At 51.2% G+C, this 15,711-nt stretch overlaps 5 protein-coding genes across 5 annotated transcripts; 2 read left to right on the top strand and 3 right to left on the bottom strand.

Moving 5' to 3' along the window:
- Positions 1-93: 93 nt before the first annotated feature.
- On the bottom strand, positions 94-2,011 carry TrAtP1_009403 (uncharacterized protein). Its single transcript, XM_066114269.1, has 4 exons — positions 1,646-2,011; positions 1,557-1,584; positions 878-1,486; positions 94-825 (listed from the first exon to the last, which is right to left on the bottom strand). Exons 1-4 carry the CDS (start codon positions 1,930-1,932, stop codon positions 181-183), a joined length of 1,569 nt encoding a protein of 522 aa, XP_065970363.1. The 5' UTR covers positions 1,933-2,011; the 3' UTR covers positions 94-180.
- Positions 2,012-6,387, bottom strand: TrAtP1_009402 (uncharacterized protein). Its single transcript, XM_014091480.2, has 2 exons — positions 5,662-6,387; positions 2,012-5,598 (listed from the first exon to the last, which is right to left on the bottom strand). The coding sequence occupies exons 1-2, from the start codon at positions 5,751-5,753 to the stop codon at positions 3,516-3,518; spliced, it is 2,175 nt and encodes a 724-aa protein (XP_013946955.2). The 5' UTR covers positions 5,754-6,387; the 3' UTR covers positions 2,012-3,515.
- A 1,856-nt stretch (positions 6,388-8,243) lies between these two features.
- TrAtP1_009401 (uncharacterized protein) lies at positions 8,244-10,079 on the top strand (the record flags this gene model as incomplete). The annotated part of the gene is made up of 1 exon (XM_014091481.2): positions 8,244-10,079. One exon carries the CDS (start codon positions 8,244-8,246, stop codon positions 10,077-10,079), a length of 1,836 nt encoding a protein of 611 aa, XP_013946956.2.
- A 319-nt stretch (positions 10,080-10,398) lies between these two features.
- Positions 10,399-10,696, bottom strand: TrAtP1_009400 (uncharacterized protein; the record flags this gene model as incomplete). Its single annotated transcript, XM_014091482.2, has 2 exons — positions 10,399-10,424; positions 10,495-10,696. 2 exons carry the CDS (start codon positions 10,694-10,696, stop codon positions 10,399-10,401), a joined length of 228 nt encoding a protein of 75 aa, XP_013946957.1.
- Positions 10,697-11,091: 395 nt separating this feature from the next.
- Positions 11,092-14,987, top strand: TrAtP1_009399 (uncharacterized protein). Its single transcript, XM_014091483.2, has 2 exons — positions 11,092-14,522; positions 14,593-14,987. The coding sequence occupies exons 1-2, from the start codon at positions 11,410-11,412 to the stop codon at positions 14,771-14,773; spliced, it is 3,294 nt and encodes a 1,097-aa protein (XP_013946958.2). The 5' UTR covers positions 11,092-11,409; the 3' UTR covers positions 14,774-14,987.
- The last annotated feature ends 724 nt before the right edge of the window (positions 14,988-15,711 follow it).

The following is a 15,711-nucleotide window of genomic DNA, read 5'->3' as shown; positions in this document are numbered from 1 at the left end:
ATCCATTGAACTTGTTTACTTTTTTTTTTTTTTTGAATCTTATTTTCCCAGTATAACTTTTTAGCAAATGGCATGTGTCTTGCCATGCTTGCCCTGCAACGAGTGGGACTCGCCCTAGAGATGATGCTGTCAGCTTCAAGATATCTAGACAAGGAGATTATATCAAGATGGTAATTCTTTTCAACTTACCTGGTAGTGCTTCGTGGCATGGTGTTTAGCCTGCTGCTTGCTCTTGCCGTGCGACGCAACGTGGTCACGGATAAAGGCCTCCTGTCTCTTAATCGTCTCCTCATCCGCATTCTCCAGCATTCCCAAGCACAGCCTGATGTCGTGAATAAGCATGTCGCATCTGCTCTTGGAAAAGTCCTCGCGCACAACCACACGCAGCATCTTGAGGCCCTCGGTATGCGGCGCCATTGTGTACGCGGGCACGACCCAGCCCCTGGAGCGCAGGTGGTGCGCCAGCGCAAACTCGTCGTAGTGGCGGTCCTTTCCGCCCTCGGCGGCGCTCTTGAAGCGAAAGGCTACGAGGGGCAGGCCCTGGCCGCCGCGCTCGGACATGATGACGAAGCCGTCGTGCTCGAGGACTTCGGTGAGGTAGTCGGCGGTGCGGGTGAGGTTGCTCATGATGGACTCGTAGCCCCTCTTGCCGAGGCGGATGAACTGGTAGTATTGGCCGATGACCTGGGAGGCGCCCTTGGAGAAGTTGAGCGTGAAGGAGGACTGCTCGGCGCCGAGGTAGTTGATGTTGAAGATGAGGTCCTGGGGGAGGTATTCGTGCGAGCGCCAGACGACCCAGCCGACGCCGGGGTAGACGAGGCCGTACTGTTGAAGAGTTAGTTGTATGGTTTGAGAGAGAGAGGTGGAGAACACGCACCTTGTGGCCAGAGGCGTTGATGGAGACGACTCGAGGCAGTCTGAAATCCCACTCGAGATCGGGCAGCACAAAGGGCGCGACGAAGCCTCCGCTGGCGGCATCGACGTGGATGGAGACATCCAGCCCCTTCTCCTCCAAGAGGTCGTTGATGCCCTTGACGTCCTCGTAGTGGCCGGTATACGTCGTTCCCAGGATGACGGCAATTCCAATGGTGTTTTCATCCACCAGGTCCACAGCCTGCTGAGGATCAATCGTGTACCGGTCCGGAGTGCAGTAGACGTACTTCTCCTCGACCTCAAAGTAGCGCGCGGCCTTTTCCCAGCAGACCTGCACGGCGGAGGACATGATGATGTTTGGCCTGTCGGTGGGCTTGCCCTCGGCCTGGCGCTTGAGCTTCCAGCGGCGCTTCATGGCGAGCACGCCGAGCATGATGGCCTCGGAGGAGCCGATGCAGGACGTGCCGACGCTGTCGCCGCCGGGGGGCGCGTGGAAGAGCTCGCCAATCATGTTGACGCAGCGGCTCTGGATGTCGGCGGACTGAGGGTATTCCTCGTAGTCGATGAAGTTCTTGGAAAAGGCCTCGGTCATGAGCTTCTCGGCTTCGTCTTCCTGTTGTGAGAAGAGGTGTTAGTGAGAGGTGAGAGCATTGAAGTGATTTTGACTTGATAACAAAACGTACCATGAAAGTTGTGACAAAGGAAGCCAGGCTATTACAGATTTGAGTCATTAGATAAGCTCAAAACTCAATTGCAGTTTCAGAAAGCTTACTTGAGCTTCGGGTTGTTGTCCAGGCTGAGGTGGTCCTTGATCATGTGGTAGGCCACGTCCTTGGGCATTGCGCCGCTGGGGATGGTGTGCTTGGGCAGGTCCTGGCCGGCGAACTGCGAGCCGTAGACGCTGGTGGTGAACTCGTCCTGGTAGCTGGACAGCTTGACCTGCGAGAGGCTCTTGTGCAGGGCCTGGTCGGGGTGAAGAGAGCTGGAGCCTCCGGCCGGGGCCATTTGGGGGCCGGGACTGACCGAGGCGGAGCGGTTGACGGCGCTGAGATGGACCATTGTGAAGAAGTTGGATAGTGGAAAGTAAAGAAGAGAGGAGAAGTAAAAGAAGATTGAGCAGTGGTGAGGTGTAGAGGAGAGGGGGGAATATAGAGGGGAGAAAAGAGGAAACGGATGGGAGGGAGCAGTGACGACGTTGCCGGTATTTCTAGGGCAACACGAGGTCCAAGCGAGACTCGAGTGACATGCGTGCCGTGAATAGCAACGTGCAGCTGGCTAGGCTCAACTTGATGATGAGGGGTACTGCATGTACTGTGCCCAGTTCCATCTGCATCTCAAAGGCCCAGCTCCAATGACGGGCTGCCTCCGAGTCGTGGAGCAGCCACAGACGACTGGGCCAGGAGAGCTGAAAGCTGAAGCTAGAAGCTGCTGGGGAGCCCCAATGACAGGCCGTATGCTCCTAGTTTTGAGCTCTGTTTGCAGCAGATTAATTGGCGCGTATATGGTCCAATGCTTGCTTTGATCACCCCTCTTTGTCTGGTCTGCCTCCTGTTACAAGTACATACCGAGTGACATGTCGATTTACATGATGGACGCCCGTTTTCAGACAATTGTTGCTCATACATGCACTACTGCTGACCTGCCTCTGATCGCAACAAAGCACTGCTTCGAATCTCACGTCGTCTTCTGCCCCTCCTTTTGTTCCAAAAACCTTGGTTTGTACTTGCAGCTCTGCCCCTCCTCCTCTATTCTAGGCTCTACATCATTCCTAGCAACTCGATCCCTGTCCCACTAGGCCGCTGCCCCCACCAGGCTCGCCGGATCTGACGGCTAGCGAAGCCCCCATCTGAAAATGAATGATGTCGACGCTTCTCAAAAGCTTGGCCTATTCGTCACGGCCGATCCCATTCGATGTGCCGGCATCCCGAGCTCTTCTTTGTCCTTTGTCTGTCTTTTTACGGCATCTCCACATGGACTATTTCCGTGGACCTTTGCGCTTTTTTTCCGTAGATGGGATTGTTCTTTGTCTACAGCAGATGCATGCAGATGGATGGGTAGTTGTCGCGTATTTGGCGCACATCACGACAGGAGTGCATCGCGAAACGGTTCTAGTTTTATGCGCGGGAGGGACGGGAGAGTGATGGGACGTGAGATGAGGCAGAGATTGCCGGTCCGCCATGCCGCTGTTCCGTGGCCAATGGACAAGTCACGGAATTGTACGGGATAGAGAGACACAGCTGTTTGATGCTGTGCCATGCTGTCAAGCGAGTTGAAACGGACATGTACTATCGTTAATCTTGTTCCTCTCATGAGGCGTCTGAGGCACTAACAGCAACGTGGAGGAGTGGCTGCAACACGTGGTGACAGTCTGTACGCAACAGACTGTTAAAAACACAACATCAGCAAAGTAAATGAAAAGATGGCTAAATACATAAAAGAATAACCAAGTCTGTGAACTCGGCAGCTTTTTCGAGTTTCATTACTGTGTGGCAGCAAGCGAGCTCTCTATATACAGCCTCCACAGCTCCCAAAACATAAAACGATCAGTACTAGATGGCTTGCGCGCTCTATGGTAGGTATTTCATACAATCTCAAAACAAAAGCAAAAGAAATAGCTCGACAAGCATAAACCTCACATCATCTTATTCATCATCCCCCGTGCTCGTCAACCCACTCGCCAGCCCATGCATCCGCCGTCCCAGCAAATCCTCCGAACTCGCCAACTTGACCAAACTCTTATTGCCCCGAATCGACTTCTTGCCCCTCCGGCCATGATTCCTCTCGCCATGGACCGGCAGCGGCGAATTCGATTCCGTAGTGTCAGTCGAGCCATTCACTGGTGAATCATGGCCGTTACTAGTATTGTTCACGTCTCCATTCTGCGTTGTGCTTCTCCCGCGGGACATTTTGGTCATGCTAATCTCCAACGGTCTATCTTCGTCGCCGCTGGATTCTGCAATGGACTGCCGACGGACTGCGCCGTTTGTCATCTGGTTCTGGTTCTGGTTCTTGAGTCGGGCTGCCTGTCTGGCTTGTTCGAGTCTCTGGGTCTCGGCATCTGTAAAGAGCTGGTCGAACCAGGCTGCGCTTCGGTCAAAGTGCTTCCACGCGGGTGGGTAAACGCCTGGGAATTGCATGAAGCCGTGCGAAGTGCCCGGGATGAGAAGCACCTCTGTGACTTCTTTATCGTCAAACGTCCAGTTTTCATCTAGGATTGATGACCGGGAAAGCTCCCGTCGCGCTGCCGCCTCCTTTGCACGTCTCAAACGCCCTGCAAAGATGACTGTATCGTCTACCAAGGGATCTCGCTCCCCAGTCATGAAATATGTCTTGGGGAAGTTCTCTAGTAGCTCTTCCGGCGCAAGCACCGGGCTTAAAAAGTAATCCTGCGTGAAATCGGGGCGGTTGTGAGCGCCAATGTACAGAATGATCATGGCTCGCATCATCTCAGGGGTGAGCACCCGATCGTTAAAGTAAGATATCATCGATGCAGTTGCCAGGCGAGTCTTCAAGGGCTCTGCGCGGTGGGATACGGCGCCCTCCTTCTTCTCGTCGGAAGCTCGTGAAGAGCTGAGCGATCTCGGGCCGGCATGGCAGTACTCGGGTCGTGTGTCGGCGTTGGGAGATGGCTCTGCGGGAGGAGACTCGTCTTCGTTATCCGAGTGATGCGGCGTGCCGACCAGATCGTTGTACTGCATGCTCTTCCTCCGTATAATGGATTTATTCGTCTTTCGCATCCTCCGATCGCGAATCAGCGACATCTGCTCGTCCGACATCCAGTTTCCGATATTCATGTCCAACGTGGGGTAGAAGCAGACGAGTCCATCCGGTGGCGGCAGTTTGCCCACGCCAGAAGCGCGTCGATAGTGGCTGATTCCGGTCTCGAGCACCATCAAAGTCGTCGCAACAGCCAGATTTCCGCCTGCGCTGTCTCCGGTCACGATAATCTTGGGGATCTCTTTGCCTGACATGCCGATACATCTGCCCCGAGACTTGACAAGCGTTACATAGACATCGAAGCATTCGTTCAGCGCGTATGGATACGGATACTCGGGCGCCTTTTTGTAATCAATGCTGAGTATGGGCAAGCCTGTTTTCGCAGCCCAAGCAAACAGTTTGTCGTCGTTGCACCGAGGATCCATGGCCACGAATCCACCGCCCGGTATGTCCAACACAAGTCTATCGTGGTGCTCCAAGTCTGCAAGCGGCCCGTCGTAATAAAGCCAGGCAGAGACATATTCCTTATAGTCGCTATTGGCAGGTCGCGGAATCCGGACTTGCCTCGGCGGCCATCTCGTGAATCGTGGCCGCATGAGACGCTGGAGAAAGCCCAAGTACGGAGTCGTTCCCTTGTTCCACGCAACTCGCAGGTGGTCGACGGTAATCATTCCACGGACCTTGCGGACCTTTTCATCTGCCTTTTCGGCAGCCACCAGATAGTAGAGCGAGAAGACAATGCTGGCAATATCGCGTAGCCACTTGGTCCGAATCTTCATGGCGGTCCAGAATCCTGCATCGAGGGCGGTCAAAACCCAGGTGGCCCGGTAATAAGTCGGATCGTACATGTTGGCCATGGGTTCAGGACTGGCAAGGCCGACGAGGGCGCTGAAGTTGCGAGCCGCGTAGAGATAGAGCATGGTGATGATGGCCGTCTGCCATGCTGTTAACCGTCGGGAAAGTAATTTCGAGATGCTTTGCGCAAAGGATGGGCCATGCTTATGGCCTCTGCTGTCCCCGTTAGAAGATGCTTCTGTTATTGCATCATCGTGTTCATGTTTGTAGACGTACTTGTAGAGATAAAACGTCCAAAATGATAGCACGGCCAAGACTTGCAGGCGCCGTGATTTGGACGACGGCCGTCCGAGAACGTGATCTATCATTGTCGCAGACGAAGAGAGAAAAACAACGCAGAAAAGACTCCAGGCACTTGATCTATATCCGGGTACAGGTATTATACATGTGATGCGCACATCCAGGCCCGGTGCGGTGGCCTATTATAAAAACGAATCGTTGAAGCAATGACGTATCATCTCAATTCGCTAAGCACCTTGTTCGAGCTTCGCGAATGTGCAACTCCAGCCTCTTTCAGGGTCCGTTTATCGTCGGGTCGTATAGTCGCTCGTCTTCATGAGATTAAAAATCAACAGAGTGCAGTCTTCCAGGCTCGCGACCCGAAACTGAGGCCAGCCTCTTTTGGATACGGTCGGTTCACCCGTCAAAGGTGGCGATAATCACACGGATGGAACGATGATTTGGATTGACAGAGGTGAATATGTACTGTACGGAGTGCGCGGCGAGATGGGCGGATGGCATGGAGTTCACATAAAAGGAACGGCCAGTATTACGAGAGATGCTAGATCGGCCGGCCAGGCTTGTGACAGGCACATGTCATATCAATAGAAAGATTCTCGGTTGAATTCTCGGCCTTGGGGCCTGTGCTGCGTTTGGTCCTCGTGACGAAGATGCAGCAGAACAAACAGGGTCCGTCACACTGTGGCTGCCGGTTGCTGACATGTGAAAGCCCAAGGGGGTCCAATTGGCAAAAACAGCACCGTCTATGGGCAGACTCTGGCAGCTCTCCACCGGCGCGGTAGCCAATCAGAGGCTTGCCCACAGTGTCTTCCTGGGGTCCCCCACGATCTGACGGATTGTTCTGCTGCGACCTTGACTCTGTGGTTGATGATTCGGGTCGCTGAAAACGGCACGCGAGGCGGCGTCAAGCTTCAATGTCAACGTGTCTCAATTTTGATTCAATTCTAACGCCATGGCTGCCCAATAGAGCTGTTGGTGACCTATAGGCTGTCGGATCATTTCTAATCCGACGTTGTTTCTGTTTTGGAGAAAGCAGAGAGTTGGAGACTCCTGATGATGCGCATCACTTTTGGTTCCCTAGCAGGGTTATTGGTAGTAATAATGCAAAGGCGAGTCTCACCGACATGATGAGGCCCCTGAACTGTAATACTATAGACAGTAATTACGTACTGCAGTCATATTTTGTAGTCAGAAATACTGTACGCATTTGCCAATACTACCCTGGAGTAATACGCAATATTTGATTTCTCGTCATGTAATTGACATCCGTGTCCAGAGCTGTGCTACCCACAAGAGACAGCTAGTGTTGAACAAATTGGAAAGCCAAATCTTGAATACGCCATAACATAAAACGAGGCGTAGCGGAAAAGAAGCATCAGAGAACAACGCGGACAGCCCGGGAGCGAGCGGACAATACTCTGGGATTTGAAACGGCTTTCTCTAAACCCCCCGACTCCGACTCGAGCTCTGGTCCTTCTCCGTGAAATCTATGGAATTACCTACAGGTACTACGACCCCTACCAACATGAAATCTCCACAGTAGATACATCTACCCAATCTCACGGATGTGTGAAGCCCAGGATCACAAGACAGATCTTGCAGAGCCAAGTAGGCGTAGAGATTGTACCTGGAGCAAGCACTTAATTTTTTGACTTAAACTCTCTTCACATTGCTCCGACCCAAGCATAAATTTGCCTAATGCAGAATTACGCAAGGACAAGGCCGCATCCCTCGCCTGTAACAAACAGAGCTCCCTTGCCAAGACCGCCAAACAACATGAACTGAGACAACGCATATAGTAGCCCGTACGTGTCACCACTCTCATCGCGGAAACCATTTTCCCATGGCCTTTCTTGACTTCCAAAACCCATCAAAGATACCGTCTCTAACGGCACCAAGCCCTTCCGCGTGGCATAGTACACCAGTGACACCACCTACAGCATAGAGTATCTCCAGTCCGGCCTCATCAACATCGGCATCACTTACAGCCCGGCAGCAGAGAAAATTGCCATTGACCAGGGCATCGCTCTGTCTCCTAGCTACTATATATTCCGGGACTATTTCCTCCCATGAACCTACCGCATAAGTAATTTATTAAGACACTTTTCATAATGGACCTGAAAATTAGAATGCGGTTAGATATATTGTTTAATTGATAAGTTTTATTCTATGAATGGCTGATTAGCCTCGTATGCTGCCCCGAAACTGGTATATTTGCCTGTCAAGTGTAGAGCATAAAATAAAAATATCTTCAGATAAGTTGAAATTGACCAATCCATTATAAGTCGCTTACTGGATTCTTGCATGTATTCTTCAATATGGCAAAAAATTGAACAATCCCATGCCAGCATATGTGGGAATCTGCTTGTATAAGTGCACTGTATAAAATTCCCATACGCACACATTAGCCGCCCCGCCCGTTCATTGGCTGGAGCTCACAACACATCCCACCAACCTGCCCCACCTCCAATTATCACGATTCTAGTGCTTTTTTCGGCCTTCAAACCCCAATCTCCAACCCCAAGCAAAATCCGCTGCGGCATCATGAGGAGCCGCTCATGAAACTCCCCGGCCGAGTGGACGGCTCTTTCTGCGGTGCGGTGCTGTCGACCCGACCATCAGCCGGCCTCGTGGCAGCCCGTCTGCGCGGCAATGTGGCTGGCCATGAGCCTCGAAAAGACACAAAAAGACCGGCAGCCTCGCCGGTAACGTGCCGCCAGCCACGGCCGCTCTCCTGTCCGCGGAGCTCGCAATGGCTGCTGTCGACGTTTGTGCCAGGCCTCGATACGCACCGCACCGCATCGACGCAGAACTCGCGACGCACCGCTCGCTGCTACGGAACGGCCGCTGCCTCTCACGATTCAGGCACACGACAGCGGCCGCAGCCACCGCCTCCCGCCATCGCCCAGGATAAGGGAAAGATGTTGCTATATGTCGACCAATCTGACGTGGGTGCTGTGGAGGAGTATATCGATTTCTACAAGGATCCGTACCGGCGTGGCTATGCGGCTCCCGATGGGCCAAATCTGAGAGTGTCCGAGAAGAAGAGCGATGTGCAGTATCCCTCTGCTGACGAGACGGCCATGACCAACAACGGGACGCAAGAAATACTGGGTCGGCTTCAAACTGCCATCGGCCAAAGGCTGCGGCATCCCAATCGCTACGCTCTGGATGGGATACATAAATTATACTCGGAGCTTCCCGAGCCACGCATGCTCTGTCTCACGTGGCAATGGCGCAACAGACTTTTGAGAGTGATGGGGACGCCTCACAAGCGTGATATGGAGTCAATGCTGCGTTATTTTGCTTTGGTAGCGGATGTCAAGAATGCAGGGCTTACTCTTCGCCGCTCACAATGGAACTACGCTCTAGCCTTTGCGACCAAATATACTGCCAAGGTTACGACCCAGGAGATGGAGTCTGCGCTGAGAATCTGGAAAGAAATGGAGAGGGACGCCAAAATTATGGGAAACGATGTGACGTTCAACGTTCTATTTGATGTTGCCGCCAAGGCGGGCAATTTCACTCTGGCTGATATGATATACAAGGAGATGGAGACGAGAGGAGTTGAGTTTAACCGTTTTCACCATGTCAGTCTCATCCATTACTTTGGATTGAAGCTTGACTCTGGTGGCATTCGAGCTGCATACCGAGAGATGGTCGAATCTGGCGAGATGATTGATACCGTTGTTCTCAATTGTGTCATCTCAGGCCTTCTCAGGTGTGGCGAAGAGTCGGCAGCTGAAGAGACATATCAGCGGATGAGAAACGATCACCATATGGCGTCGGATATTCCTCAAAAGGACTACTTGATGAACAAGGTTGTCACCAAAGTCCTTATGATGTTTACGCGAGTCGGAAAGAAACATCCAGAGCTGAAGAAATCCTTTCAGACAAACGTTCGTCTGACACCGGATTCACACACCTACAAGTTGCTGGTGGATCACTATGCCATCAGAGTGGGCAATCTTCAAAAAGTTGCCCAATATCTGGATGAGATGAAACATTTGAAGATATCAATTCACCCTACCATTTTCCTGGCCCTATTCAAGGGGTTTTACACGCATGGAGGATTTGCCGGCTCGGACTGGTCAGAACAGCGCCTGGAAGGCATACTGGCAGCATTTTATCAAGCTCACGATGACTATGCAAAGGAATTTCGCATAGACCGCTGGGTGGTCATTTGGGCTTTGCGAGCGGTGAAGAAATGCTGCTCCAACGAGGCTCTCATCCGGACGTTTGAGTCCATGTCTCAGAGGTGGGATATACCGCCGGACCGCCACCAGTTCATGCACGCACTGTTTGAGAACATTCTCCACGACAGAGACCTGCGGTCTACTCGAAACGACGGGTCCCAGCTACAGCGGCATAACAATGATACGTCATGGTTGTGAGGAGCTTCTAGCGATATGATTGTAAATATCTCAGCATTCATGTAGTTGTACTTTTAGATGGCATATAACAAATATATAGACTACCCCTACCATTCATAGACTGGGACAATTATGGTATAAGACGATTTATGACGATGAATATCAACCCAATTTAGTGGTCGCAGAGTAGATTTGGCACAAGACAAGATTTTGTTACATATGTGACTGCGATTGGCCTCACGTCTATTCGAGCTATTTACTCCACCCCAGCAACTCGCTATCCGTACAGCACGACGCCCAGCATCCGCCTCATAATGATGATCCAAATCGATCCAGCAATTTACTGGGTCTTGTAGGTCTGGTAGACTGTCATTGCGTGTTAGCCGCATCGCATAGCCGAAAATCGCGACGCATGGCGGGGCAGCTCTCGACTCACCAGCAATGCCGAAGGGAGCGAAGAAGCCAACGGTCATGAAGGTCCAGTAGCCGGCACCAAAGTACTTGCTGCGAGGGTTGAAGGGCAGGTTGGAGTAGGGGCCCTCGGGGTAGTGGTAGGGCGAGGACATGCGAGGGCGGGTGGTGTGGAAGCCTCGGCGGGCGACCATGGAGGTGGTGCGGGTGGCAGCGCGGGCAATCATCTGTAGCGAGGGCCAATTAGTTGTCTGGAGTCTTGAGCCGCGATGGCTGTGAGTTCTGGACGAGGCTGACCTTTGCGGACGTCGGGATTGGTGTGACGTGGGCGGTTGAGGCGAGTTGAGATTGTTCTTCACAGTATCAAGCTTCCCGAATCAATATCGTTCGATTGAGGTCAAAACGCCGCTTGCTCGTCACGTGCAGCTGTAGCTTCGAGATGGGCTTATGTAATGCAGCTGCTAAAATCCTGGTACGGAGAATTAAACAGAGGTACCTGAATTTGCACGCGACAGACGGTGGGCTCAAAGTACCCGTGGATCTCGATGCTCCTCACCGCCTTCTCTGACAAGCAGAACGATTTTCTTTCTGCCGCTCTAAATCCACTTCTTTTCAGGGAAATATTTCGTCAAACAATCTTTGCGTTTTTGTACCATTTTGAAGGATCGATACCTTTCACGTGGAATTCCACTTCAATGTCTGGCTAATCTGGCTGGCTTCTTTGGTTGACTTGCTATTTTCATTTTGCCATCAACCTGGAATTTTGAACTACCGTGAAACGCTTTGCATTGCGATTATAAACAAGCAAGTTACAGCAAACCGGCTCCACACTCACCAGGATCGATCGACGCCGGTTTTTTAAAGCATACCGATTTTTTCCCCAACTTCGACATACCCTTCTGCTTATTCATAGCTCCGTTTACAATACAGAATCGGCAAGATGGATGACATGTTTGATGTTTTCGACGGCAAGGCGGAGGCCCCAAGCGACAGCGAAGATGAGAGAACGCCTCAGAAGAGCCGCAGCAGAGCCCAGAGCAAGAAGCGAAAGGCCGACGAAGCGATGAATGGCAGCGCGGGTGCGGTGGCGGATGCGGCAAACGACGATGCCGACGTCGGTATGGCTGATGCCGCCGAGGTTTCTCGAGACGAGGAGTCCGAGGGCGAGGAGGACTCAGATGCGCCCGATCACCAGGACAAGAAGCGACGCAAGAAGACCGATGAGGCTGGGCCGGTCATGACCGACAACTTCCAGACAGCAGAGTCAAGAGAAGTCGCGGGCGCCTCAACATTTGTTTCACAGGATGCGTCGCTCGTTCTGTCACACAATATCCAGCATCAGGTGGCGCTTCCGCCCGATCTCAACTACGAGTACATTCCTCTTTCCGAGCACAAGTCGCCCGAAGAGCCCGCGCGAACATATCCTTTCAAGCTGGATCCCTTCCAGAGCTTGTCCGTTGCATCGATCGAGCGCGACGAAAGTGTTTTGGTGTCGGCACACACCAGTGCGGGAAAGACGGTGGTGGCAGAATACGCGGTCGCACAGTGTCTCAAGCGCAACCAGAGGGTCATTTACACCAGTCCGATCAAGGCCCTGAGTAACCAGAAATACAGAGACTTTGAGGCCATTTTCGGAGATGTTGGATTGATGACTGGTGATGTTACCATCAACCCCACGGCAAGTTGCTTGGTCATGACCACGGAGATTTTGCGATCCATGTTGTATCGCGGTTCCGAGATTATGCGCGAAGTTGCTTGGGTTGTATTCGACGAAATCCACTACATGCGAGACAAAACTCGAGGTGTGGTTTGGGAGGAGACAATCATCATGCTTCCCGACAAGGTCCGATACGTTTTCCTGTCTGCCACCATTCCAAACGCCTTCCAGTTTGCCGAATGGATTGCCAAGATCCACCACCAGGCCTGCCACGTCGTTTACACTGATTTCAGACCTACTCCACTACAAAACTATTTCTACCCGGCTGGAGGAAAAGGAGCCAGAATGGTGGTGGACGAAAAGGGCTACTTCAATGAGGAGAACTTCAACCTGGTTATGGCCGAAGTTGAAGAGAAGAAGGGCTCTGACCCTGCCGATTTCACCGCCAAGATGAAAGGAAAGGGAAAGAACAAGAAAACCAACAAGGGCGGCGCTGATGAAGGCTCCGACATCAACAAGATTATCCGAATGACGATTAAGAGGAATTTTAACCCAGTCATTGTCTTCAATTTCTCCAAACGGGAGGTTGAAAACATGGCGGTCAAGATTTCCAATCTCAACTTCAACGACGACTCTGAAAAGGCCATGGTAAACAAGGTCTTCCAGAGCGCTATTGAGAGCTTGTCAGAACAAGACCGAGAGCTGCCGCAGATCCAGAACCTCCTGCCGTTGTTGCAGAAGGGTGTTGGTGTCCATCATTCTGGTCTGCTGCCAATTCTCAAAGAGACAATCGAAATTCTGTTCCAGGAGTCTCTGATTAAAGTGCTATTTGCGACTGAGACCTTCTCTATTGGTCTCAACATGCCTGCCAAGACAGTTGTCTTTACTCAGGTTACGAAATGGGATGGTGTCAATATTCGACCAATCACCTCATCGGAATACGTTCAGATGGCCGGACGTGCTGGTCGTCGTGGTCTTGATGCCCGAGGTGTTGTCATCATGATGATTGACGACAAGCTTGAGCCAGACACCGCTAAGCAGATTGTCACTGGCCAGCAGGATAGACTCAACTCTGCATTCTACCTGGGCTACAACATGATTCTTAACCTTCTCAGAATTGAGGCTATTTCTCCTGAGTTCATGCTGGAGAGATGTTTCCACCAGTTCCAGAACGCAGCCAGCGTCCCAAGCCTCGAAAAGGATCTGATGGCACTGCAGCAGGAGAAGGATGCTCTGACAATACCAGACGAAGCCACCGTCAAGGATTACTACACGATCCGACAACAGTTAAACACATACACAAAGGACATGCGGGCAGTCATTCAACACCCGAACTACTGTCTACCTTTCTTACAACCTGGCCGACTTGTGCAGATTCACAATCCCAAGGAGTCTGTAGAGAAGATTGGTGGTGGACTCGACTTTGGCTGGGGCGTCATTACTGATCAATACCCGCGACGGACTCCCAAGCTCGGTGAGCCTGATTACCCGCCCCAGGAGTCCCACATCATCGAGGTCCTTCTCTACCTTTCCAAGTCAAGTGCGGAGATTATTCCTGGCCAGCCATCTGGAGAAATGCCACCCGGCCTTAAGCCCTCCACCGACGATGATGGCATGTTCGCAGTCGTGCCTTGCCTCCTGACATGCATTAAGGCGATCAGCCAGATCCGAATCTTTATGCCAAAGGAAGGCCTAAAGTCTGACGACGATCGCAAAGACTCCGCAAAGGCTTTGAGCGAAGTGCAGCGCAGATTCCCAGACGGCGTGCCTGTCTTGGATCCCCTGGAGAACATGGATATCTCGGATGAATCTTTTAAGCAGCTTCTCCGAAAAATCGAGGTTCTCGAGTCCAGGCTCGTAACTAACCCCCTGCACATGTCTCCTATGCTTCCTTCACTGTGGGATCAGTACCACGTCAAGGTTCAGATCCTGGACAAGATTAAGGAGAAGAAGAAGGAGATTGCCAAGGCCCATAGCATTGCGCAGCTGGACGAACTCAAATCCAGAAAACGTGTGCTGCGTCGTCTCGGATTCATTAACGATGCCGAGGTCGTTCAGCTGAAAGCCCGCGTTGCCTGCGAGATTTCTTCTACCGAAGGCCATGAGCTGCTCCTGTCCGAGCTTCTCTTTGACCGATTCTTCAACGAGATGACTCCTGAGACCATTGCCGCTGTTCTTAGCTGCTTCGTCTTTGACGAGAAGATTGAGACCCAGGCATTGAAGGAGGAGCTGCAGAAGCCGTATCGCGAAATCCAGGCCAAGGCTCGATTGATTGCCAAGGTTAGCCAGGAGTCTAAGCTGGATGTCAATGAAGACCAATATGCGCAGAGCTTGAAGTGGCAGCTCATGGAGACGATTTATGCGTGGGCGCAGGGACGACCATTTGTTGAGATTTGGTAAGCAATGCTATCTAACCACAAACTCTATCTTTGGAAATATCTTTGGAACTAACACTGTGTTCTATAGCAAAATGGCAAACGTCTACGAGGGTTCGTTTATTCGTATTTTCCGCCGTCTTGAGGAGCTTCTGCGACAGATGGCTCAGGCCGCCAAGGTTATGGGCAATGACGACCTGACGAAGAAGTTTGAGGAGAGTCTAGGAAAGATTAGGAGAGATATCGTGGCTGCTCAGAGTTTGTATCTGTAAGCATGATGGATGATATTGGTATTTATTGAGGACAGGGCAAAGGGGAAAGCATCATTTTTTTTTCTTCCGGCATTCAAGTCGGCTATGAAAGAGTCACATATGTATTGTGTAGATACCCCATTTTTTGGGTTCCTTTGCTTGACATCATTCATGGTTGGTGGAGTTTTAGGAGCATAAGAGTAGATTAAAAGAAAGTATATTTTGCTTGCTGGTACGTGTGGATAGCTATTTTGATATTGGTATATGTCTGAGACTTATGCAAAGTGGCATGAGCCTTTTCGGCGCTTGTGACTCACCAGAGTTTGTTATGTTTGTGAAGCTTTCCACCGAATAGGGGTGACCGTGAACGGAACGATAAGAGATGTATATATGGCTGATTTAGTGTTGCGGCTTGAATTATACGCCGAGAATAGTTGTATCGTATTGACCTACGTGAACATAGTAAGGTAGTAGCTACATCCCTAAACTCCTACGATATGGATCTTGTCCACTTCATTCCAATGTATACCGTCGCGCACTAAGGGGGTCCTGGTAACGTATTCTCTTGTAATAGAGTGTTAGATAATTTCACTTTGCCTCCCTAAGCTTTGTATAGGCACGAAAAAGATTCACCAGAGGAGTGATCAGAGAGAGTTCCTAGTAGAAAAGGTTTCCAGAAAATTCTTTGGCGCGTCATGGTACTTTATTGCACTTCAATCCCCTTATTTAAAGTCAAACCAGTGCTGCTATAGATACTACTGAAGCAACCATGGCTACATTTTATTAGATTTGAGGCGCAAAAGTAAATGGAAAGTCTGTTCAGAGGCGCGAAAAGTCGTGTATATAAAGGATATCGCCCTCCTCTGTCTCTCGCAGATTTTCTTCATTCTTCATCATTCTGTTTGTCAAGCTGCAGTGTACAATAGTTTAGTATTGAAGTTATTGTAATTCTCTAGGCT

This window comes from Trichoderma atroviride, chromosome 5 (assembly GCF_020647795.1).
Source record: "Trichoderma atroviride chromosome 5, complete sequence".
In the NCBI taxonomy this organism is placed as follows: Eukaryota; Fungi; Ascomycota; class Sordariomycetes; order Hypocreales; family Hypocreaceae; genus Trichoderma; species Trichoderma atroviride.
This window is presented reverse-complemented; position numbering and strand designations above follow the sequence as displayed.

Coding starts and splice junctions, on each gene's coding strand:
- TrAtP1_009403 (XM_066114269.1), bottom strand. CDS start 1,932: ATGGTCCATCTCAGCGCCGTCAACCGCTCCGCCTCGGTCAGTCCCGGC. Junction 1,585..1,645: donor GACAACAACCCGAAGCTCAA/GTAAGCTTTCTG, acceptor AATCTGTAATAG/CCTGGCTTCCTTTGTCACAA. Junction 1,487..1,556: donor CCTTTGTCACAACTTTCATG/GTACGTTTTGTT, acceptor TTCTCACAACAG/GAAGACGAAGCCGAGAAGCT.
- TrAtP1_009402 (XM_014091480.2), bottom strand. CDS start 5,753: ATGATAGATCACGTTCTCGGACGGCCGTCGTCCAAATCACGGCGCCTG. Junction 5,599..5,661: donor TGGACGTTTTATCTCTACAA/GTACGTCTACAA, acceptor CGGGGACAGCAG/AGGCCATAAGCATGGCCCAT.
- TrAtP1_009399 (XM_014091483.2), top strand. CDS start 11,410: ATGGATGACATGTTTGATGTTTTCGACGGCAAGGCGGAGGCCCCAAGC. Junction 14,523..14,592: donor CGACCATTTGTTGAGATTTG/GTAAGCAATGCT, acceptor TGTGTTCTATAG/CAAAATGGCAAACGTCTACG.